We start from the raw sequence: 24,381 nt of genomic DNA on the forward strand, positions 1-24,381 counted from the left end.
GAGCCCCCGGCTGGGCCCAGCCCCCACTGTGCAAGGTGCTGCACAAACCCAGAGGTGTGGCCCTGGCTGCCTGGCCGGAGCTGAGCCTGAGCCAGGCCCAGGTGTCTAGGTGGGCGGTGCTGAGGGGCAGGCAGAGGCTGCTGGGCTCCCAGCGGGTAGTCTCCGGCCTACCCGGGCTGGGCACAGGGTGACCACATGGTCCCTTCTGGCTCGAGAAGTGACAAGCACAGGCCAGGCACCTTGGCCGGTGCAGCCGAACACACCGGGCCCGCGAGGCGGTGGCTGGGGATGCCCATCCCTGGGGAGGCCGCCTGAGCTGTGTCCCAGGCTCCCTGCCAGGCCGGGCATTGCGGGGTCCAGAGCAGACAGCTGCTTGTGCCCTTGGCCCCCCCAACATTGCTCTGGGGCCTCTGGGGAACCCCCAGCTCCTCAGGGCGCTCAGGCCATGCTGGACACTGGGCTCTCTGCCAGTCCCGCTCCCCAGGCCCGCTGCCACGGGCAGAGCAGCGGCTTTTATTCGAGGCCCTGAGCAGACACTGCAGCAGTCGCCGCCTTCCCGTGGACATGCGGCTCTGGCACGAGGGCAGCGGGAGGCTCCAGGCCCCCCTCCAGCGCCCGGCTGGCCACCTGCAGGGCGTGCTCAAAAGCAGCTTGGAGGAGCCAGGTTGTGAGGCAGGTGAGCCTGGTGATGCAGTAGGCTGGGACCCAGGTGATTGGGGTCCCCAGGCTCTCCAAGCGCCAGTAGCAGGTCTGAAGCAGCAGCAGCACGGTCGCCAGCCGCCTCTGGAGTTCCCTCTGGCGAGACAAAGGCAGGCCAAGGAGCCGGCGTCAGCGTGGGCAGCACCACCCCAGCACCCGGCCTGCTCAGGCCGCGAAGCCGAGGAGGGGAGCTCACAAATGCAGCTGGCCAGGCAGGCATGGGGCTAGCCAGGGCCAGGTCTCATAGTGAGGGGGAGTTGGTGGAGGCTGCCTGCGAGACAGGCCTGCTCTGGCGGGGGAGATGGCAGATACAAGGGGCACCAGCTAACAGGGGTGTGGCAGAGACCCCAGCTTGGGGATTCCCCTGGGCATGGGGTGCCCTGTGTCCCTGCAGCCCCCACTTCTCACCCAGCTCTGCTGCAGCTGTGTCAGCAGGCACTGCTGGCCCCTCTGCCAAGCCTTCCAGCCCACCAGCAGCAGCAGCATGCAGGCCAGCAGCAGGCTCTGGGCCCTGCAGAAGAACTTGTCGGTCCAGAGCTCCAGTGAGAGGTGGATGCAGCTGACCACGTCCTCCTGCGCCTTCCAGACGCGAGAGTACCAGCCGAGCAGGCTCGCCCAGAGAGACTGCAGCAAAAGACAGAAGGGGTTAGCAAACCGTGGCCAACAGCCGCCGGACTCGTGAGCTGAGAGACCACGGGCCCCTGCTCAGAGGCCTGCTGGGGGGTATCCCATAGGGCAGAGCAGGCAGCGCGCTGGGAACCCAGCAGCCGAAAGGGACGAGCTTCCAGAGCAGCCATTTGTAGAAAAAAATGTGAGTCACATAAAGCTGTGGAGAAAAATGAGAGTGAGGAACGGGGCACCAATAGGGGGCACCCTCTGCCCCGGGAATGAGGGGAGACACAGCCCCACCCCAGGGGGCACCCTCTGCCCCAGGAATGAGGGGAGACACAGCCCCACCCCAGGGGGCACCCACCGACCCGGGAATGAGGGGAGACACAGCCCCACCCCAGGGGGCACCCACCGACCCGGGAATGAGGGGAGACACAGCCCCACCCCTGGGGGCGCCCACTGCCCCGGGAATGAGGGGAGATACACACCCCCAGGGGGTGCCCACCGCCCCGGGAATGTGGGAAGACACAGCCCCACCCCAAGGGGGCACCCACCACCCTGGGAATGTGGGGAGACACACACCCCCAGGGGGTGCCCACCGCCCCAGGAATGTGGGGAGACACAGCCCCACCCCAAGGGGGTGCCCACCACCCTGGGAATGAGGGGAGACACAGCCCCACCCCAAGGGGGCGCCCACCACCCCGGGAATGAGGAGAGACACAGCCCCACCCCAAGGGGGCGCCCACCACCCCGGGAATGAGGAGAGACACAGCCCCACCCCAAGGGGGCGCCCACCACCCTGGGAATGAGGGGAGACACACACCCCCAGGGGGCGCCCACCACCCCGGGGCATGTGCCGTAGTTCGGGGTGCGCTGTGTGCGCTGGGAAATGGGCCCAGAGCCCCAGAGGCTGAGCTGGTATCTCCCCCGGCTGCTCAGCTCTTACCGGCTGCAGCCGGCCGTGGGGCAGGCCAGCCGTGGCCCCCGGGGTGCTCATGGGGAGGCCTCCTGGCAGCGAGGCCCGTCCGGAGCTCAGCGCCATGGCAACCGGCTGCCCTGCCAGGCACAGCTGTTACCATGGCCACCGAGCAGCCCCATCCCGTTGCTGTGGCGACGCCAGAGCCCCGGCTTTGTGGCCACAGGGATAATGCAGAGCCAGGCAGGCGTTGCCATGGGGACGAGGGAGCAGCGGCTCTGAAGGGTGGTGCCCCAGAGCGGGGAGGCTCCTCGCCTCTGGCATCTGGTCCTGTGCTCAGGGCCACCGGCTCCATGTCGCCGGCTCCCTGCGGCGCTGGGCGGGGGCTGGGCAGAGGAAAGGGCGCTGGGGGAGCCAATGGGCGGGGAACAGGACACCGGCCAGCCCCCTGCTCCTGTTGGCAGTCCCCAAGGAGCCAAGGCTGCTGCCACTCCCCCTTGAAATCAGCCCAGAGTCTTCCTCTTGGATCACCAAAGCCTTTATTAGACCCAGCCCGCCAGGCCAACATCGCCCCACACAGCCCGGCCTGGAGCCGCAGGGCCCCCAGGCACAGAGCACACCGGGAGGGGCGGCACGCTCCCCTGGCCCCTGCCCCCAGCACAGCCCCACGAGCCACCCCCTCCACTCTCCATGGGGCCGGATGCTGCCCCGGAGCCTGCTGATTGCAAAGCCCAGCTGAGAGCCCCGGGGGCCACTGCCAGACCTGCCAGCTGATGCCAAGAGGTCTGGGGGGAGCAGGCCCCCAGGGGCACCCAACACCCACCCGAGGGCTGAGGCACTGGGCTCTGGATGTACTGGCCAGCCTGAGCCCTCCCTCATGGACATGGCTGCCCAGGCCTGAGACTCACGGGGGAGGGTATTTCCTGGACAAGGAGCATTAAGCAAAACTCCCCCATCCTCTCTGCCTGTGCCACTTTCCCCAGCTGCTGGGGGCAGGGAGAACACAGCTGGGTGGGGAGAGAGGCATGGCGGTCACATGGGGGGCCCTGGGACCAGCCACAGGTCAGGTGGGATGAAGCAGCGAGGGCACAAGCAGGGACAAGATGTGGCCGGTTTCTACCATCTCCGGCTGGCTGAGGGACAATGTGTGGGGGTGGGCTGCAGGCGAGGGATATACGTGGGGGCTGCGTGGACTGGGCTGCAGGTGGGGGGATACATGTGGGGGCCAGGTGGGGTTGGCTGCGGGCAGGGGACGGGTGGGACGGAGTGCAGGCGGGGGACCGGTGGGTGGGCTGCAGATGGGGAACAGGTGGGGGGCGGGCAGGGGATAGGCAGGGGAGCTGCACGCAGGGGGCAGGCGGGGGGGCAGACTTTGGGCGGGGGACAGATGGGGGGGCTGCAGGCGGGAGACATGTGGGGGGGCTGTGGGCGGGGGATGGGACGGGGGCTGCAGATGGGGGACAGGTGGGGGGGTGGGCGGGGGGACAGGCAGGGGAGCTGCAGGCAGGGGGTGAGCAGGGGACAGGTGGGGGGGCTGCGGGCGAGGGACAGGCGGGGGGGCTGCAGACGGGGGACAGGTGGGAGGGTGGGTGGGGGACAGGCAGGGGAGCTGCAGGCAGGGGGTGGGCGGGAGACAGGTGGGGGGGCTACGGGCGAGGGACAGGCGGGGGGCCTGCAGATGGGGGACAGGTGGGAGGGTGGGTGGGGGACAGACAGGGGAGCTGCAGGCAGGGGGTGGGCGGGGGACAGGTGGGGGGGCTACGGGCGAGGGACAGGCGGGGGGCCTGCAGATGGGGGACAGGTGGGAGGGTGGGTGGGGGACAGGCAGGGGAGTTGCAGGCAGGGGGGTGGGTGGGGGACAGGTGGGGGGGCTACGGCGAGGGACAGGCGGGGGGCCTGCAGATGGGGGACAGGTGGGAGGGTGGGTGGGGGACAGGCAGGGGAGCTGCAGGCAGGGGGTGGGTGGGGGACAGGTGGGGGGGCTACGGGCGAGGGACAGGCGGGGGGCCTGCAGATGGGGGACAGGTGGGAGGGTGGGTGGGGGACAGGCAGGGGAGCTGCAGGCAGGGGGGTGGGTGGGGGACAGGTGGGGGGCTACGGGCAAGGGACAGGGGGGGGGCCTGCAGACGGGGGACAGGTGGGAGGGTGGGTGGGGGACAGGCAGGGGAGCTGCAGGCAGGGGGGTGGGCGGGAGACAGGTGGGGGGGCTACGGACGAGGGACAGGCGGGGGGCCTGCAGACGGGGGACAGGTGGGAGGGTGGGTGGGGGACAGGCAGGGGAGCTGCAGGCAGGGGGTGGGCGGGGGACAGGTGGGGGGGCTGCGGGCAGGGGGCTACGGGCGAGGGACAGGCGGGGGGGCCTGCAGACGGGGGACAGGTGGGAGGGTGGGTGGGGGACAGGCAGGGGAGCTGCAGGCAGGGGGTGGGCGGGGGACAGGTGGGGGGCTGCGGGCGGGCGGGGACTCGCGTGGGGAGGTGGACCATATGGCAGGCGCTACAGGCGGGAGGAACACGCCTGGGAGGAGATCCAGGCTGGGAGAGGAGCCCTTGGACATTTCACACTCCAGCCGGAAGCCAGCGTCCGTTTGGCTGACAGCCAAGGGCCCTGCGAGCACCCGGGCCGGGCAGCGCCCCTCACACGTAGTTCTGGAGGGCATAGCTGCCCAGGCTGGAGGGCTTCACCGCCCTGTACTTCATGGGATACGGCGCCTCTGGGCCGGGGGCGCAGGAGCAGCACAGGGTAGCTCCCCCAAAGGCCAGCAGGGCGCTGGAGGCCCAGCCCACGTAGAGAGAAGCCCCCAACTCCCTCTTCAAAGCCTCTGGCACCAGGGGGTTGTAGAAGTTGCTGACGATGGTGTGGGCCGACCAGGAGATGGGGACGAGCAGCCCCACCCCAGCCAGGATGAAGCCGGCCCCGGCGGCGACGGAGACCTTGGCCTTGGCTCCCTGGTCCGCCATGCACCGGGTGCACTCGGCCCCCACGACGGCCAGGAGCAGGGCGAGGAAGGCCACCACAATGGAGGCCACCACCAGGGCGCGGGCGGCCTGCAGGTCCGCGGAGAGATCCAGCAGCGAGTCGTAGACCTTGCACTGCATCTGGCCCGTGCTCTCGTACACGCAGTTCATCCACAGCCCCTCCCAGAACACCTGGGCCACGATGATGTTGGGCCCGATGAAGGCCGTCACCCGCCACATGGGCAGCGCGCAGGCCAGGATGGTGCCCAGCCAGCCCAGCACCGACAGAGCCAGGCCCCCCACCTGCACGACCATCAGTGCCATGGCTGCCGGGCCGTCACGCTGGCACCTGGGGAGACAGATGGGGGAAGGGCGGGTTAGCGACGCCCCCGCAGGCCCCCACTGAGTGTAGGGGTGAGCGGGATCAGTGCCCCAGGGACAGAGCTGCCCTCCCGCCGGCAGAGCAGCAGCGTTGCAACGGGTCCCCTCGCCCGCCCCGCCCAGACGGCAGCGGTTCAGCCTAGGGACGTAATAGTGGAGTCGAGCAGCCCATTAACCGATAGGCAAAAGCTTACAGGTTAATGCTAGAACCACGGGCGCGTCCCCTCCCCGCCCCTGCCAGTACATTTGGTAGCAGCCTGGCCAGCAGCCCGGCTCCGTCCCGGCTCATGCCGGATCCAGGACCTACCCCCGCTGCAGCTCTGCATTTAAAGTGTTTGAGGAGCCAGGTGGGCAGGCAGCCTGGCTCAGTTACAGCTTGTTCCGGGTCCAGGAGCTCAGTCACCGCCCCCCCCCCGCCCCCCCCCGCAACAGGGCCTGCTGCCCCCCCTCGCTGCTGCCTTTAATTCGGCTCCCCTCATGGACCAGCTGCCGCCTGGCACCCTGCACTGCTGCCTCCTTGGGCCACGCTTACTGGGACTTGGCTCCAGCCTCCGGACTGGCTGTGGGGCGTTTGGGGGAGCAGGGGCCAGGCCCGTGGAGAAAAGTGACTGGCCGAGCCCACTACCTCCCTATTCCATTGCCCCTGGGTGGGCTCCCATCTTTCTACCCCCGGATACTGATGCAGATGTCCGGGGCTCCTGTGTGCGGATTCGCATCTTGCATCCATGCAGAGCCCAGAAAGACTCTGGAGCGGTTGTGGGGGGAGAGGCGGGGCAGGGTGGGGCTCTGGAGGGGGAGTGTGGGGCAGAGTTGGGTCTGGAGGGGGCGTGGGGCTGAAGGCGGGGCAGGGTGGGGTCCGGAGGGGGCGTGGGGCTGGAGGCGGGGCAGGGTGGGGTCCGGAGGGGGCGTGGGGCTGGAGGCGGGGCAGGGTGGGGTCCGGAGGGGGCGTGGAGCTGGAGGCGGGGCAGGGTGGGGTCCGGAGGGGGCGTGGGGCTGGAGGCGGGGCAGGGTGGGGTCCGGAGGGGGCGTGGGGCTGGAGCCGGCGCAGGGTGGGGATCCGGAGGGAGCGTGGGGCTGGAGGCGGCGCAGGGTGGGGATCCGGAGGGAGCGTGGGGCTGGAGGCGGCGCAGGGTGGGGATCCGGAGGGAGCGTGGGGCTGGAGGCGGCGCAGGGTGGGGATCCGGAGGGAGCGTGGGGCTGGAGGCGGGACAGGGTGGGGTCTGGAGGGAGCGTGGGGCTGGAGGCGGGACAGGGTGGGGTCTGGAGGGAGCGTGGGGCTGGAGGCGGGGCAGGGTGGGGCTCTGGAAGGGGAGTGGGGCTGGAGGCGGGACAGGGTGGGGTCCGGAGGGGGCGTGGGGCTGGAGGCGGGGCAGGGTGGGGTCCGGAGGGGGCGTGGGGCTGGAGGCGGCGCAGGGTGGGGATCCGGAGGGAGCGTGGGGCTGGAGGCGGCGCAGGGTGGGGTCCGGAGGGGGCGTGGGGCTGGAGGCGGCGCAGGGTGGGGATCCGGAGGGAGCGTGGAGCTGGAGGCGGCGCAGGGTGGGGATCCTGAGGGAGCGTGGGGCTGGAGGCGGGACAGGGTGGGGTCTGGAGGGAGCGTGGGGCTGGAGGCGGAGCAGGGTGGGGATCTGGAGGGAGCGTGGGGCTGGAGGCGGGACAGGGTGGGGTCTGGAGGGAGCGTGGGGCTGGAGGCGGCGCAGGGTGGGGATCCGGAGGGAGCGTGGGGCTGGAGGCGGGACAGGGTGGGGTCTGGAGGGGGTGTGGGGCTGGAGGCGGAGCAGGGTGGGGTCTGGAGGGGGTGTGGGGCTGGAGGTGGGGCAGGGTGGGGCTCTGGAAGGGGAGTGGGGCTGGAGGCGGGGCAGGGTGGGGCTCTGGAAGGGGAGTGGGGCTGGAGGCGGCGCAGGGTGGGGATCCGGAGGGAGCGTAGGGCTGGAGGCGGGGCAGGGTGGGGTCCGGAGGGGGGTGTGGGGCTGGAGGCGGGGCAGGGTGGGGCTCTGGAAGGGGAGTGGGGCTGGAGGCGGGGCAGGGTGGGGGTCCAGAGGGAGTGTGGGGCTGGAGGCGGAGCAGGGTGGGGTCCGGAGAGAGTGTGGGGCTGGAGGCGAAGCAGGGTGGGGTCTGGAGGGGGTGTGGGGCTGGAGGCGGGGCAGGGTGGGGCTCTGGAAGGGGAGTGGGGCTGGAGGCGGGACAGGTTGGGGTCCGGAAGGGGTGTGAGGCTGGAGGCGGAGCAGGGTGGGGTCTGGAGGGGGTGTGGGGCTGGAGGCGGAGCAGGGTGGGGTCCGAAAGAGGTGTGGGGCTGGAGGCGGAGCAGGGTGGGGCTCTGGAAGGGGAGTGGGGCTGGAGGCGGGGCAGGATGGGGGCCCAGAGGGAGTGTGGGGCTGGAGACGGAGCAGGGTGGGGGTCCAGAGGGAGTGTGGGGCTGGAGGCGAAGCAGGGTGGGGTCTGGAGGGGGTGTGGGGCTGGAGACGGGGCAGGGTGGGGCTCTGGAAGGGAGTGGGGCTGGAGGCGGGGCAGGGTGGGGTCCGGAGGGGGCGTGGGGCTGGAGGCAGGGCAGGGTGGGGTCCGGAAGGGGAGTGGGGCTGCAGGCGGCGTGGAGGGGGCTCCGGGGAGTGGAGGGGGGAGGGGGAAGGGGTGCCCCCAGGGCAGCCAAGCAAACGCGACAGGCCCGGCAGGCTCAGAGCAGCTGCAGTTTAATGTCGAAATCCCAATGGCGTCTACGGATACTTCCCACGGGCAGGAGGGTCCCGGCACAGCCCCCAGCCCAGTCAGGAGGCACCCCCCTCCCGGCCCCCTCCCGGCTCACCCCCCCCCGGCACCCGCCCTCTTCCCCCCTCTCCCGCCCTCTGCTGGGGCAGCCGGCAGGTCTCCACCCGGGAGCTGCCTGGGCCAGTCTGTCTGTTGGGAGCCCGCAGGAGGCTGGTGGACCTGCCCGGGGCTGCTGCAGTGATACCCCCACCCCCGGGGCTCTGGGCGGCCTCCAGCCTGCTCGGGTCAGACTCGGCCGGAGGGGCAGTGGGCGGCCGCAGGCTCCGAGAGCCGCCAGGAAACACCTTCCCTTTCGGCTTTCGCTCAGCCTGCCTGGCCCTGCTCCCACCTCCCAGACCGGTTTGCCCAGCTGGGCCCTGCCATCCCGCCCCGCCCGGCTCACGCAGGAACCACAGGTGCAGCTAAACAAACAGGGCCTGAGAGTGGCGCACTGCAAACCCGGGGCAGGGCCGGCGGAGCCCCGCGCTGCCTCTGGGGGTGCTAAGAGCAGGCCAGAGCCCCGTTTCCACGTGGGGCTCTCCAGTCTGGCTCGGAGCTGGGAGGGCAGAAGCAGCCGGGAGTCCTCTGCCTGCTCAGCTCTGGGGACGGGGCACGAGCCACGTCCGGAGTGACACTGCCCCCGAGCAGAGCTTGCCGGAGCCCTGGGGAGCGCGGGAGACGGGTGCCTGCACGACAGGCCCACACAGAAACCCAGCAGCATGCCCAGAGCTTGGCACACCGCCACCCCACACATACCCAGCCCCACACCGCCTGCGTGGGCCCAGCGCTTTCACTCTCCTAAGCCAGCTCCCGCTGGGACCTCCGCCAGGCCCCCCGGACGGACCCGAGGCCTGGCGCCGGAAGGAGGCCTCCCCTCAGGCACAACCCCTGAGCCTGGCTGCAGCTTCCCCTTCCTCCGGAGAGGCTGGGCTCTGCTCCCAGGGACCTGTCCTGCCCAGCCCCTCCAGCACGGGGCGTGACCACGGACCTGCCACGTCTGTTACTCCCTGCCCCCGCACGCCTCTCCCCCCTTCCCGAGCGGGCACAGGGGGCAGGCCTGCAGGGGCTCACAGCACCAGCTGGCTTCGCCCGGGGGCTGGGAGCAATTCCAGGAGCTCTCAGTGCCCTGGCCACACGCTGCAGGGGCAGAGTCTTAGCGCCAGGCCTGGCAGCTGCTCAGCAGCCAGGGATGTGCCGGGGGCGCGTCTGAGCAGCCAGCCAGTCCTGCACCTCGGGGCTTCTGCTCAGGAGCCTGCGCCCCCTCCCAAGGCCCCTTCTCCTTCGGGAAGCTCTGTCTGTTCAGCCCCTGGGCAGTGGGGGAGAGCTGGGCTCAGGCAGAGCAGCGGGCTGGGGCTGGGCAGGAGTCTCTCGGGGAGCTGGGCCCCCGCGCTGGGGAGGCCCAGAGCCCGCCCGTCCCTAGACGTAGTTGCTGACCGGCCCCGAGCGCGCCGCCGTGTAGTTGGCAGAGTAGGGCTTCTCATTCTTGGGGGGGCAGCTGCAGCAGAGCAGGGACCCCCCAATGAGCAGGAGCGCGGAGCCAGCCCAGCCGATGTAGAGCGAGGCCCCCAGCTCCCGCTTCTGCGCCTCGGTGACCAGCGGGTTGTAGAAGTCGCGGATGATGTTGTTGGCCGACCAGCACACGGGGATGAGGATCATGATGCCCGAGATGATGAAGATGCTCCCGGCGACGATCGTGACCTTGGCTTTGGCAGACGCGTCCTCCACGCAGTTGGTGCATTTCCCGCCCACGAGGGCCAGGAGCAGGCCCAGCACGGCCAGCACGATGGCGATCACCACCAGGGCGCGGGCGGCCTGCAGGTCCTGGGGCAGGGCCAGCATGGAGTCGTAGACCTTGCACTGCATCTGGCCCGTGCTCTGCACCACGCAGTTCATCCACAGCCCCTCCCAGATGATCTGGGCCACCACGATGTTGTTCCCGATGAAGGCCGTCACCCGCCACATGGGCAGCGCGCAGGTCAGGATGGAGCCCAGCCAGCCAATGACCGAGAGGGTGATGCCCAGCACCTGCAGCCCCATCGAAGCCATCTTGCCGTGCGCCCTGCCTCGCACGAGCCCGCACGGAGCTGACGGGTGTCCCTGGCAGCCGAGGTGCAGTGCTGTGCGGCTGGACCATCCGGACGAGTTATACACCTCTCAGGAGGCGGAGTGTCACTCCCCCCGTACAACCAGTTCCCCAGGATTCCTGGGCTCTGCATTCTCACCACCTCCGAGGACTCTTCCCTCCCCACGCAGCCTTCCTGCTCCCCCTGCAGTGGAGGGAGGCTGCTGCTGGAGGCACACAGCTGGGCTGCCTTACAGCTCCCTCCATTGTCCTGAACAGGCTTTTCCCAGCTTCGCCCCAGCCCCCCAGCGAGTGGGAGACAACGGAGGGAGCAGGCTCTGTGGGTGGAGGAAGCTTGAGGGGCTGGGGCAGGAGTCTGGGCGCCAGGCCCGTCTCTGCCACAGCCCCACAGTGTGATTTTGGCCATGTCACGTACGCCATCGGTGCCTCAGTTTCCCCCTCTGTAGAATGGTGCTCCCAGGGTCACTGCTGTGGGAGGGCTGGGCTTTCCACAGCTGTCACTGCTCTTGGCCTTACCACACTGGGCAGCCCCTGCTGAGCACAGCCCAGTGTGCAGAACAGGGAGCTGTCACCGCGCCCCACCCTGCCCCAGCTGACAGAGCACAAGCAGCCCTCGGCTGTCCCATGGCTGGCTGTTGAGAGCATCCGGGTGTGAATCAGGCCTCAGGGATACGGTGTCCCCATTGTGCCTGGTCCCACCCATCCCCGAGAGCCCCAAACCGGTCTGAGCTGCTGCAGGCCGGCCAGAGGGGACAGGCTAGGGCAGGTCCCTGAGAACGAGCACGGCGCACGAGGGCTTTCGTGGCTGTCACCACAGCAGCCTCCTCCCCTGCACAGCGGTGCCAGGCCCTGACTCAGCCCAGCCTCTGCTCAGAGCCTCCCCTCCGCACCTCTCCGGCAGGGCAGGGGGCGGAGCGAACTGGGGCCGCCCTGCCTTTCGCCTTGGGGCTGCCGGCCGCTAACCCAGGTGCAGGACGCTGGCCCTTCCCTGCCCAGCCCAGCTCACCGGGCGCACGCCTGCGCTCTGCTGGGACGCGAGCGGGATCGGAGCGATGCAGCTTCGGAGGGGACGCGCCCTAGAGAGCCGCCAGCTGGCCAGGGAGAGCCGCGGGCCCTGGGGCAGAGTGGGCAACGGGTCTCTCCCGTGAGCCCTCACCAGCCCCACAGGCCCCCGGCCTACCTAGGCATTTGCACACGCCTCGCTGTGGCTTCAGGCCAGCCAGGACGGCTGCGTGGACCCGGGGCAGTTCCTGGGGGTATGTCTACACTAGAAAGTTAGTTCGAACTAACGGACGTTAGTTCGAACTAACTTTCCTATGCGCTACACTAGCGCTCCGCTAGTTCGAATTTGAATCGAACTAGCGGAGCGCTTAGTTCGAACTAGGTAAACCTCATTTTATGAGGACTAACGCCTAGTTCGAACTAGCTAGTTCGAACTAAGGGCTGTGTAGCCCTTTAGTTCGAACTAGTGGGAGGCTAGCCCTCCCCAGGTTTCCCTGGTGGCCACTCTGGCCAACACCAGGGAAACTCTATGCCCCCCTCCCGGCCCCGGACCCCTTAAAGGGGCACGGGCTGGCTACGGTGCCCGTGCCAGGTGCAAGCCTGCCAGCACCCAGCTAGCAGACCCTGCACCTGGCACGGCACAGAGCCACCCACCCGATGCCCCCCAGCCCACCCCCTCTTGCCGGGACCAGGCTGGCGGCTCCCGGGAGCTTGCCCTGGACCGCAAGAGGCGGGCACCTTCCTGGGCTAGTGCGGACATCGTGGACCTCGTCCACGATCTCCGCACTAGGCACAGGAAAGTGGCCGTCTAGGGCAGGAGAGCTGCCAGCCTGGCCACCCAGGACCAGGTGTGCATGAAAATCAAGGGGGTCCACTGAGACCCCCGACACTGAGCCCTGAGCTTACAATGGCCGTCCTGGGTCAGACCAAAGGTCCATCTAGCCCAGTAGCCTGTCTGCCCACAGCGGCCAACCCTAGGGACCCTGGAGGGGATGGACCGAAGACAATGACCAAGCCATTTGTCTCGTGCCATCCCTCTCCAGCCTTCCACAAACTTTGGGCAGGGACACCACTCCTACCCTCTGGCTAATAGGACTCCATGGACCCAACCTCCATGACTTGATCTCACTTCCCTTTAAACTCTGTTCTAGTTGTAGCCTTCACAGCCTCCTGCAGCAAGGAGTTCCACAGGTTAACTATTTGCTTTGTCAACAACAACAACAACTTTCTCTTACTAGTTTCAAGCCTGCTACCCATTCCTTTCCTTTGGTGTCCTCTAGTCCTTCTTTATGGGAACTCATGAAGAACTTTTCTGAATGCACCCTCTCCACCCAACCCCTGCTTTTACAGACCTCTATCCTGTCCCCCCTCCGTCTCCTCTTTTCTAAGCTGAACAGTCCCAGTCTCTGTAGCCTCTCTTCATCTGGGACCTGTTCCCAACCCCTGATCATGTTAGTTGCCCTCCCCTCTCCCAGCCTTTCTCTTCCCCTCTCCCACCTCCTTTTCCCAGTCTCCCCCAGTTTTTTTCAATAAAGACAGAGTCAATGTTGGAAGAAACGTTATCTTTATTTTGTACATCAAGAAGAAGGGGGGCTAGGGAAGGGCAAGTGGAAGGAGGTGAGGGAGGAATGGGGTACGAGCCCCCGATGGGGAGGACTGGGCTGGCTCTGCGGGCTTCTGGGGGTGGAAGCTCTCCTGCAGCCCCCCAATTACTCCCTCTCCCCAGATGGCAGCCTGCGGCAAGTGCAGCCGGGCTGATGGCCGAGTGGTGTGATGTGCCCAGTGTGGGCACTCAGGGCACTCCAAGCCAGAACTTCTTTGCAAGCGGGGCACCCCTTAGAACTGTGTGTCCGGGGTGGGGGTTGGGACCCTTTAAGCGCAGCCCTCGGCTAGCCTGAGACAGTATCTCCATGCTCTAAGTCCTCCTTTTATGCCCTGCCGGCACTGCTTCCGGCCATCCTTAAGCCCTGTTCAGAGTCCACTTAATGTGGACTTACTAGTTCGAACTAGCAAAACGCTAGTTCGAACTAGTTTTTAGTTCTAGATGCGTTAGTTCGAACTAGCTTAGTTCGAATTAACTAATTCGAACTAAGTTAGTTCGAACTAGCGCTGTAGTGTAGACGTACCCTGGGAGAACGCCAGAGCAGGGGCCGGGACCTGGGTCCTTCCCAGAGAGCCGAGCACCAGCCCAGGCATTCGGCCAGTGGCCACTTGTGACAAGTGTCTGGAATCAGAGCCCCCCCCCCCCCCCATGCCCGCCCTGCCTCTCGCCAACTGGGACAGCAGCAGAGAGGTGTGGGAAGGGAGGGGCGGGGCGATCGCACCAGCTTTCCCATGCCTGGGAGCCTGCCCCGCCATCAACATCCAGGGTCCCGCTGGCCCCACTAGCTTTGCCACCCCCAGGGTCCCACCGCCAGCCCGGAGCTCTGCTGCCCCCCGGGGTCCCACCGCCAGCCCGGGGCTCTGCTACCCCCCAGGGTCCCACCGCCAGCCCGGGGCTCTGCTACCCCCAGGGTCCCACCGCCAGCCCGGGGCTCTGCTACCCCCCAGGGTCCCACCGCCAGCCCGGGGCTCTGCTACCCCCCAGGGTCCCACCGCCAGCCCGGGGCTCTGCTACCCCCCGGGGTCCCACCGCCGGCCCGGGGCTCTGCTACCCCCCAGGGTCCCACCGCCGGCCCGGGGCTCTGCTACCCCCCGGGGTCCCACCGCCGGCCTGGGGCTCTGCTACCCCCGGGGTCCCACCGCCGGCCCGGGGCTCTGCTACCCCCCAGGGTCCCACCGCCGGACCGGGGCTCTGCTACCCCCCAGGGTCCCACCGCCGGCCCGGGGCTCTGCTGCCCCCCAGGGTCCCACCGCCGGCCCGGGGCTCTGCTACCCCCCGGGGTCCCACCGCCGGCCCGGGGCTCTGCTACCCCCCAGGGTCCCACCGCCGGCCCGGGGCTCTGCTACCCCCCAGGGTCCCACCACCGGCCCGGGGCTCTGCTACCCCCGGGGTCCCACCGCCGGCCCGGGGCTCTGCTACCCCCCGGGGTCCCACCGCCGGCCCGGGGCTCTGCTACCCCCCAGGGTCCCACCACCGACCCGGGGCTCTGCTGCCCCCCAGGGTCCCACCGCCGACCCGGGGCTCTGCTGCCCCCCGGGGTCCCACCGCCGGCCCGGGGCTCTGCTACCCCCCAGGGTCCCACCACTGACCCGGGGCTCTGCTGCCCCCCAGGGTCCCACCGCCGACCCGGGGCTCTGCTGCCCCCCGGGGTCCCACCGCCGGCCCGGGGCTCTGCTGCCCCCCAGGGTCCCACCGCCGGCCCGGGGCTTTGCTACCCCCCAGGGTCCCACCGCCGGCCCAGGGCTCTGCTACCCCCCGGGGTCCCACCGCCGGCCCGGGGCTCTGCTACCCCCCGGGGTCCCACCGCCGGCCTGGGGCTCTGCTACCCCCGGGGTCCCACCGCCGGCCTGGGGCTCTGCTACCCCCGGGGTCCCACTGCCGGCCCGGGGCTCTGCTACCCCCGGGGTCCCACTGCCGGCCTGGGGCTCTGCTACCCCCGGGGTCCCACCGCCGGCCCGGGGCTCTGCTACCCCCCAGGGTCCCACCACCGGCCCGGGGCTCTGCTACCCCCGGGGTCCCACTGCCGGCCTGGGGCTCTGCTACCCCCGGGGTCCCACCGCCGGCCCGGGGCTCTGCTGCCCCCCAGGGTCCCACCGCCGGCCCGGGGCTCTGCTGCCCCCGGGGTCCCACCGCCGGCCCGGGGCTCTGCTGCCCCCCGGGGTCCCACCACTGGCCTGGGGCTCTGCTACCCCCCAGGGTCCCACCGCCGACCCGGGGCTCTGCTGCCCCCCGGGGTCCCACCACTGGCCTGGGGCTCTGCTACCCCCCAGGGTCCCACCGCCGGCCCGGGGCTCAGCAGCTGGGGCAGCGAGGAGCTTGAGGTGCTGGCTCCCCAGGCCTGGCGGGCTGGGGCAGGGCCGGGTGTAAGGGGGAGGCTGTGGCAGGATGGCCGGGCCCAGCCCCATGCGGCCTGGCGAATGGTGGGGCCACAGCTGCAGCAGCGTGACCCAGAGGACGCCCCAGGCCTGGCAAGTGCCCTCCTGCAGCTCCGCGGGCCCCGGCTGGGCCTGTGCAGCGCCATGGAGACCAGAGACGTCAGGGTGCTAGACAAGCAAAGCTCAGTCGCCTTGGAGACGGTCACACCCACCGTCTGCCGCACCCCTTGGGTCACCGCCTGGCCACACGTACTGACGGGGAAGCAGAAACTCCCGGGCTGAGCTACGGCCTCTCAGCCTCCCCGGGCTAGTGGGGACTCCCCTCTTCTGGCGCCAGCTGGGGAGGCTGAGGCCTCACGCCTGCGCGCCCCCCCGCGAGGGCCGTTAGTATTGCTGGACACTGCCCCCGAGCACGCCCGACCCTGCCGGCGGCTCTCACCGGCCTGCTGGGCAGAGAAGCTGCCTGCAGCGATGCCCAGGCTGCACTCTTCCGTCGGAGAGAGGCGATTTGCGCTAGTTGCGTATCTTTTCTCGATTCAATTTCGAAAGAGGCTTTTTTGAAATTTGGCGAGTCTACACGGTGCCAAATTTCGGGAACCAGGGCTTTTGAGCCCTCCCTTATTCCTCGCAGAACGCGGTTTACAGGGATGGCGAAAGAGCACGTCCGTTCTTTCGAAAAGGATGTGAAGAGTGGACGCGTTCCTTGGACACAATGTTGCTTTTGGGGGATTCTTCCAGTATCCCGAGGAAGCAACGCCGTCTGGACGCAGCCTGAGAGAAGGGCTCCTCCGGCCCAGCTCGGAACAGGGCCCAGGTCTCTCCCAGACCAGGCCGAGGCCCCGTCAGGACGCCTGTAAGTGCACCAGTGTCCGTAACCGCAGAAACAGGCTCTGACACGGTCTCAGCCCTAGCGAGCAGACAGCAGAAAGAGGGTTATGAAAGCAGCCACTTCCACACCGAGAAAGCTGCTCTTGCCGGCTCCTGCCTGCACGTGCAGCCAGTTAGGGCCGGGCTGTAGCGGACGGGGTGTCTGTGTCGTGCCCTGCCTGCTTGGTGCTCACACGGAGTGAGCTGCTTGCATGCAGAGAAGTGCCAGGCCAGGCAGGCAGCTACACACAGCAGCCAGGCGACCACAGTGGGCACCCACTGGCTCCAGATGTGCGAATCGCATGCTTCTCTCAGCCTGTAACAGCTGGATGCAGCAGAGGTTGCAGAGCTAACAGGTGGCATTTACACTCTGCGGGTATCCCATAGAGTGGTGACAAAATATGCACAAAGAAACCTGGAGAAATTGTTGGATCAGTTAGTGTAAAACTTCTGAGCTTAGAACTGAATTTGGATGCTGTTTCAACCCTGGAACACTAGAACTGGAAGGACCTTAAGCGGTCATCAAGTCCCATCCCCTGCCCTCTTGGCAGGACCAAGCACCATCTAGACCCTCCCTGGCAGGTGTCTGTCCAACCTGCTCTGAAATATCTCCAGGGAAGGAGATTCCACAACCCCCCTGGGCAATGTATTCCAGTGTTTCACCTCCGAAAGGCAGGAAGATTTTCCTAATGTCCAAGCCAAGGTTGCATTGTTAGCATTTGTGTTGTGGCTAATGGAAGCTGTCCTTTAAGAACATGGTGGGGCACCTTATGTGTGTTTGTGTCTGCGAATGGCAGCAGCGTGTGGCAAATGTGACCCATCTGTCCAGATCGGGCCTATGCGAGCTCCCCAGAGCGCAGAACAAACCTTCCCTTAACAGTCTCCTGCATGAAGAGAAGAGCCCATGGGGGACTGACAGACGCTGGGCACTGCTATGAGCTCCAGAGCCCTGAGCGAATGAGCATGCTCAGCTCTGGAGCCCATCTGGATCCTCTGTCCTGCTCCTTGGGCCGCAACCCTCAGTTATGTGCTGGGGTGGGTGTGACGTAGTGGGGGGTACCTTGCTGGTTGCTGGGCAGTGGGTTGGGAGTGACCTCCACTGGCTGCTGGCTGCAGCACGGCCCAGCAGGGCCGGGGATGAGTCATTATGCAAGGGGGCTTCGAACCTGTCCGACCAGTGTCTCCCAGGGAGCGGAACAATGGGAAGAAGGGGAGTGGAGCCCTGGCTGGGGGCAGGGCTGGAAGTGAGGGAGTTAGGTTTCTGGCTGGGATCATGGAGGAAGCAGCCTAGGCAAGGGGCTGGGATTTAGGGGCCCAGGCTCCCCCATCTCAAGGGAGGCTGAGGCATCCTAGGCCTGCCCTGGAACCAGATGACATCTGTGCTGTGCTGTATCCTGGAGAAGCAATAAACTCGCTCTGTTCTACTGGCTGGTGGAGTCTGTCCGTGCCATTACGGGGGTGCAGGAGACGGGAAAACCCCAACGCGCCGTCACAGTGGGAATCTCCCATTCTCCTGGCACTCGGCTCTCCAAAGGGAGTGCAACTGGTACCGAACCTGGCTCCGAGCTTTCTCCCAGCTGAACTGACTGGAACTGCATCTGCAGAGAGGGTGGGATCAACCTTCGGCCCTCCCGAGCGAAATGCAGGAGCCAAAAGCCACGTGGCTCTGACCTAAGGCTGGAGCAGACTCACGAATCCCCACGAGAGGGGACACAGCCCCGTCCCCAGAGGGGCGTGGGCAAGACATTGGTTAAGCTCAATGATCTTATTTTCATGATAAAACAGAGCAGAGCAGAAGTGAAAGTGGGGGCCCACCTGTGCCCAAACTACGGACCTGCCCCCTTGTGCCACCCCATCCCCCCAGGCTTCACCCCGCCTTGCCCCCAGAGGCCCCTCCCCTAGAGGCCCCTCCCCCACCTCTGTTCACTCCCTTCCCCTGATGCCCCCCCCTTATGACCAGTAAAAGGGAGGGCACTTTTAAAGGTGGTGCGGCCATAGCCCCCGCAGCCCTCTAGCAAGATGCCCCATCGGCCTGTGCTGGTGGTGGGGATTGGTGGGCAGAGCAGCATGTGCTTAGCATGAGCCTTCCGCTTGCTTGGTAGCTGCTAGCAGCCGGAGAGTAAAGAGATCACGGGGCGAGGCTCCACCCCGGGAAGTGACGCCCGGAGCCCGAGGAGCTGGGCGCCCCAGGCGTGGGAGTGACAGAGGGCTCAGGGCAGGTACCAGATGGGCCAGTGTCTGCGAGGTTTCCCTTGGGGGAGAAGGGAGGACGCTCCCTGGTCCCAGAAGTAACAATAACGCTTCACGCCCAAGTGAACCGTAAGGGCTCCCAACCCTTCCCCCGCCCACAGCCCAGCCCAGCCCTGGCAGCGCCTGCCTCCAGCTGCCCCCCGTCCCAAGCCCAGAGGTTCTCTCCCCTCCCCAGAGCCGGGTATGACGGAGCAGCGGCGAGAATTCGCATCAACGAGCTTGTCACGTTACTGGATTGTGAGGGGAGCAGCCAGATCACTGCTGCACCCATGGGGGGTGTTTGCCCCAAACATTGATACAACAGGGGCCATGTGAGGTGTCAAACGAAAGCTTTCCTTCGACTGGTTCTGTATATGCTAACCATATACTTGAATGTTATCTGGGTGTGGAATTATGAATCTGTATTCTGTGTCAATACTGGAAACTTCTCTGTTTCTGGCTGAGCAATAGACAAGGAATGCTCAGCCCATAGACATGCTAATGAGCAAAGCTCCCGGGAACAATGGACCTCTGAAGGCCAAAGACACACCTGGCCACTGGCCATGTGACTGTCTCCAGCTTGGAAGAAGCCAGGGGTGGATATAAATAGGCCATGTGGCCGACTCCATCTTGGTGCTCAGCTCAGTTCTTCATCCCAGATGCAGCCTTGCAGGGATCAACGAGCCAGAAAGAACTGTGGACCCATCCGGACATAAGATGTACACCAAAGACTTTTAAGCCAGCAGCTGTAACATCTCTGCTAGAGCCTGCATCGAGAACTGGGAGATTCAATGCATGTAACGTGTGATACTTTAACAACCTCATTCTCAGGCTTTTATTTCTTTTAGTAATAAACCTTTAGGCTGTGTCTACACTGCACCCCTTTTCCGGAAGTGAATCAGTTAAAATCAGGAATAAGGGATCTTTCGGAAAAGGCTTTATTTTCCGAAAGATCCCGTCTAGACTGGCGCTTTTCTCCGGCAAAGCCCCGAGCCAGAAAAAAGCGGCAGCCATGTTTATACAAATGAAGCCGGGGATATTTAAATCCCCAGCTTCATTTGCAATTCCGACTTGTCTCATCTGCATCCCTTTTCCGGAAGAAGGGCGCAGTGTAGACACAGCCTTAGAGTTTAGATTCTAAAGGATTGGCTCGGCGTGGTTTGTGGGTAAGATCCAGAGTGTAAATTGATCTGGGCTCTGTGGCTGGTTTCTTGGGACCAGACAGAACCTGTTTGGGGTAGGTGAGATTGGGTTCTAAGACCCCTCACCTGTGGGCAGGCCTGGGGCTGTTTGGGGCATGGAGAGAACTGGGGTGTCAGCAGCGGCGGATTTAGGGCAGGGCGAGCAGGGAGGCTGCCCCGGGCCCCGCGCTTCCCGAGGCCCTGCGCATGCACTGTGTCAAAGGGGGGGGCCCACAAAATTTCACACTCTCATCCGCCCCTGGGTGTCAGAGGGGTTTTGCTTGTGAGGCTTCAGGCTGGCCAGGCAGGCAGCTGAAGCGCTCTGAGGGTATGTCTACACTACCCTCCTAGTTCGAACTAGCGGGGTAGTGTAGACATACCCTGAGGGATTGGTTTGTGGCCTATTTGGGAAGGGGCTATAGAGAGCCCCGAGTTTGAGCAATTCACCCTGAGCGGACGACCTTGGCAGTGCCCAGACCCGGCCCGGCCCGTCCAGAGCTGATCACAGGACACGGGTTGACTTGACCATCCGGAAGCGCAGGCCAGGTGTAACGGCGCGTTGGGGAGCCCCCCGTCCTCAGCCAGATGTGACTCCACCAGCCAGTAGAGTACAACTGGGTTTATTGCTTCCCCACGATGCAGCCCAGCGCAGGTTTGATGCCAGCCCTAGTGCCCTTGGGGGGAGGGGCTCACAGGCCCCTGAACCTCCGACACTGGTTTTTAGCCTCCTTCCTCCATGTTTCTCCACACTCCGACTGCCCAGCTCCCAGGCCCTCCCCCAGCCAGGTACCGTCTCCACCTCCCTTCCTTTGTCTCCCCCAGGGAAGAGCCTTGTTAACTGCTGGGCTGGGCCTAGGGGTCTGGACCAGTCCTCACGTGGGTGACTCATTGGGAATCCCACATCACAGTGCAGCCAGGTGGGGAAATCAGGTCACAGAGCAGACAGCCCCCCCCCCCACTCCGTCACATCTCCCCCCCTCCGAGAGCGAACTGAGCGGGGTCACTCCCCGGGGGCCTGGGGAAGGTCGGGCCCCCCGCCGGGTACAGCACCGCCTCCCGCCCCCTGGGCTTGGGCCTGCCACACGCTGCCCTGCAGGAGCCGGCTCCGCCCTGTTCGGCTGCTGGATGACTTTGGGGCGCTGGCGCGGGCCCACTCTCTACAGTCGCACCAGCCCTTCCGCTTCCCTGGGGCTCTGCCCAGGGTCTCTGGCCGGGCCCACGAGCTCAGCGAGCCAGGACGTTCCCACCCCCGACGCTCCATCCAGGGAGGCCTCCCCCTCCCACAACTCTCTCAGGGTATGTCTACACTACAAAGTTAGTTCGAACTAACTTAGTTCGAATTAGTTAATTCGAACTAAGCTAGTTCGAACTAACGCATCTAGAACTAAAAACTAGTTCGAACTAGCGTTTTGCTAGTTCGAACTAGTAAGTCCACATTGAGTGGACTCTGAACAGGGCTTAAGGATGGCCGGAAGCAGTGCCGGCAGGGCATAAAAGGAGGACTTAGAGCATGGAGATGCTGTCTCAGGCTAGCCGAGGGCTGCGCTTAAAGGGTCCCGACCCCCACCCCGGACACACAGTTCTAAGGGGTGCCCCGCTTGCAAAGAAGTTCTGGCTTGGAGTGCCCTGAGTGCCCACACTGGGCACATCACACCACTCGGCCATCAGCCCGGCTGCACTTGCCGCAGGCTGCCATCTGGGGAGAGGGAGTAATTGGGGGGCTGCAGGAGAGCTTCCACCCCCAGAAGCCCGCAGAGCCAGCCCAGTCCTCCCCATCGGGGGCTCGTACCCCATTCCTCCCTCTCCTCCTTCCACTTACCCTTCCCTAGCCCCCCTTCTTATTGATGTACAAAATAAAGATAACGTTTCTTCCAACATTGACTCTGTCTTTATTGAAAAAAACTGGGGGAGACTGGGAAAAGGAGGTGGGAGAGGGGAAGAGAAAGGCTGGGAGAGGGGAGGGCAACTAACATGATCAGGGGTTGGGAACAGGTCCCAGATGAAGAAAGGCTACAGAGACTGGGACTGTTCAGCTTAGAAAAGAGGAGACGGAGGGGGGACAGGATAGAGGTCTGTAAAAGCAGGGGTTGGGTGGAGAGGGTGCATTCAGAAAAGTTCTTCCTGAGTTCCCATCAAGAAGGACTAGAGGACACCAAAGGAAAGGAATGGGTAGCAGGCTTGAAACTAGTAAGAGAAAGTTGTTGTTCTTCAGAAAGCAAATAGTTAACCTGTGGAACTCCTTGCTGCAGGAGGCTGTGAAGGCTAGAACTAGAACAGAGTTTAAAGGGAAGTGAGATAAAGTGATGGAGGTTGGGTCAATGGAGTCCTATTAGCCAGAGGGTAGGAGTGGTGTCCCTGCCCAAAGTTTGTGGAAGGCTGGAGAGGGATGGCACGAGACAAATGGCTTGGTCATTGTCTTCGGTCCATCCCCTCCAGGGTCCCTAGGGTTGGCCGCTGTCGGCAGACAGGCTACTGGGCTAGATGGACCTTTGGTCTGACCCAGTACGGCCATTGTAAGCTCAGGGCTCAGTGTCGGGGGTCTCAGTGGACCCTCTTGATTTTCATGCACACCTGGTCCTGGGTGGCCAGGCTGGCAGCTCTCCTGCCCTAGACGGCCACTTTCCTGTGCCTAGTGCGGAGATCGTGGACGAGGTCCACGATGTCCGCACTAGCCCAGGAAGGTGCCCGCCTCTTGCGGTCCAGGGCAAGCTCCCGGGAGCCGCCAGCCTGGTCCCGGCAAGAGGGGGTGGGCTGGGGGGCATCGGGTGGGTGGCTCTGTGCCGTGCCAGGTGCAGGGTCTGCTAGCTGGGTGCTGGCAGGCTTGCACCTGGCACGGGCACCATAGCCAGCCCGTGCCCCTTTAAGGGGTCCGGGGCTGGGAGGGGGGCATAGAGTTTCCCTGGTGTTGGCCAGAGTGGCCACCAGGGAAACCTGGGGAGGGCTAGCCTCCCACTAGTTCGAACTAAAGGGCTACACAGCCCTTAGTTCGAACTAGCTAGTTCGAACTAGGCGTTAGTCCTCGTAAAATGAGGTTTACCTAGTTCGAACTAAGCGCTCCGCTAGTTCGATTCAAATTCGAACTAGCGGAGCGCTAGTGTAGCACCTATTAAAGTTAGTTCGAACTAACGTCCGTTAGTTCGAACTAACTTTGTAGTGTAGACATACCCTCAGCAAGCCCGGGGGGCCTCCCCCGTCTGCACCCTGGCTCAGTTGGGGAGAACCCGGCAGACCCTCGGGGCCCCTCCCTGTGCAGACAGCAGGGGGGCAGGAACTCGTCCCAGGCCTGCGGATGCGAGTACATGAAGGCCTCCAGCATCTGCTTCGGTGTCCCCTGGCACCTCCCCACCAGCCCGCTGGGCCGGGCGCCATACGCTGGGGCCCAGGTGAGCCGGGCCCCGTGCTTCTCCCACAGGCACCGGAGTGGGGCCGACATGAAGTGGGATCCCTGGTCCGTGAGGACTCCTGGGGGAACCCCACCCTGCTGAAAAGGGCCAGCAGCGCGTCTGCCATCGTGTCTGCCTCGCTAGCAGTGGGGAGCCGTATCCACGGCTACCAGGGTGTATTTGTTCCCCATCCAGGTCGCCCGGCCGACAGGCCCCACTATCTCTATTGCTGCCTTCCGGACAGGCTCCTCGATGGTGGGCCAGCGCCTCAAGGCGGCTTCCCCCCGTCTCGGGCTTTCCACACCCTCTGGCAGGAGTCGCAGGCCCAGTGGTATCGCTGCACTGACACAAATATCTGGCCAGTAAAAGACCTGAAGCAGCCTCAGCCAGGGGCACCGGATCCCCTGGTGCCCTGCGAAGGGGGTGCCATAGGCCAGATACAGCAGCCTCGGGCAATATTTTTGGGGAACCACCAGCTGCCACTGGACCCCCCCCATGTCCCCACCTCCCCTGGGGGAGCCATTCCCGGAAAACAATAGGAGCTGAAGGATTGGCTGGGATCAGTTCCTATTGGCCGGTTGTTTCCAGCCAATAGGAGCTGAGGATTGGGCTGAGAGCAGGGAGATCACACGAAGCCCCCGCCCCAGAGCAGAGAGGCTGAAGGGACGGCGCTCGTGCCTGAGAGTCCCGGCGGGGGGTCCGTGGGCTGGATGCGGTGGCTTGACAGGCTGATGTAGCCCCTGGGCCGTATTTTGCCCAGCCCTGAGCTATACAAAGTGGAACAGCTCCAGCAGGCGAGACTGAGACGTGTCCGATAACTGGCTCTCCCCACGCACTGTCTAATGGAGCCATTATCTTAAATCAGGGAGAAATGCACTCGGCAGTGGGCGCCTAAGGGTTCTGAGTGGCTCTGCCATGAGCCCCTTTCTGGACGTGGCTCCTCTGCCCTTTAAAGTCCTGTCTGGGGAGACCAGGTACAATCCAGAATAGGAGTAAGAGCCCAGCTGCCCTAGCTCCTTGAGCGATCCGCCTGACCGAACTCTGATCTAACACCAGAACCAGCCGTTGTGCCAGTGACGCTGTGCTGGAGAACAACATTCCTACTGGTTCCAGCTTAGACAAGACGCAAAACAGCTTTCATCCATGTGACAGCTTGGTCATGTTAGGTGAAATGCTTCTCAGACACTGTGTGCATTGATTAAACCCTCTGACTGACTCAGACCTCCAGGGACTTGTCTTTCACTAGCAAGTTACATCTAAGCGATTTGTAAGTCCTGCTGATTCATGAACTCACAGCTGAGAGTGCTAGGACAGAGAAACCCGTCACTATGACGTAAGAGAAAGTTGGGTTTCATCACA

General features: G+C 65.3%; 3 protein-coding genes across 4 annotated transcripts in view; all 3 read right to left on the minus strand.

Annotated features, from left to right (window-relative positions):
* Positions 1–461: 461 nt before the first annotated feature.
* On the minus strand, positions 462–2,649 carry TMEM270 (transmembrane protein 270). 2 transcript variants are annotated; one of them, XM_075905073.2, is made up of 3 exons: positions 2,255–2,649; positions 1,108–1,323; positions 462–795 (listed from the first exon to the last, which is right to left on the minus strand). In XM_075905073.2, the coding sequence occupies exons 1-3, from the start codon at positions 2,348–2,350 to the stop codon at positions 514–516; spliced, it is 594 nt and encodes a 197-aa protein (XP_075761188.2). In that variant the 5' UTR covers positions 2,351–2,649; the 3' UTR covers positions 462–513. The 2 variants fall into 2 exon arrangements, with proteins under 2 accessions (XP_075761188.2, XP_089628341.1); XM_089772215.1 differs by lacking the exon at positions 2,255–2,649 and adding an exon at positions 2,132–2,176.
* Positions 2,650–4,556: 1,907 nt separating this feature from the next.
* Positions 4,557–24,381, minus strand: part of LOC112546933 (claudin-4-like) — a 28,731-nt gene continuing 8,906 nt past the window's right edge. The window contains exon 3 of the mRNA XM_075905072.2: positions 4,557–5,528. Within this exon, the coding sequence (XP_075761187.2) occupies positions 4,859–5,503 (645 nt within the window). The 5' untranslated portion in view covers positions 5,504–5,528 and the 3' untranslated portion in view covers positions 4,557–4,858. The remainder of the gene's footprint in view (positions 5,529–24,381) is intronic.
* LOC102455494 (claudin-4-like) lies at positions 8,352–10,470 on the minus strand. The gene has a single exon (XM_014577001.4). The coding sequence runs from the start codon at positions 10,343–10,345 to the stop codon at positions 9,716–9,718; it is 630 nt and encodes a 209-aa protein (XP_014432487.3). The 5' UTR covers positions 10,346–10,470; the 3' UTR covers positions 8,352–9,715.

This window comes from Pelodiscus sinensis, chromosome 21 (assembly GCF_052426305.1).
Source record: "Pelodiscus sinensis isolate ZL-2025 chromosome 21, ASM5242630v1, whole genome shotgun sequence".
NCBI classification, from domain to species: Eukaryota; Metazoa; Chordata; order Testudines; family Trionychidae; genus Pelodiscus; species Pelodiscus sinensis.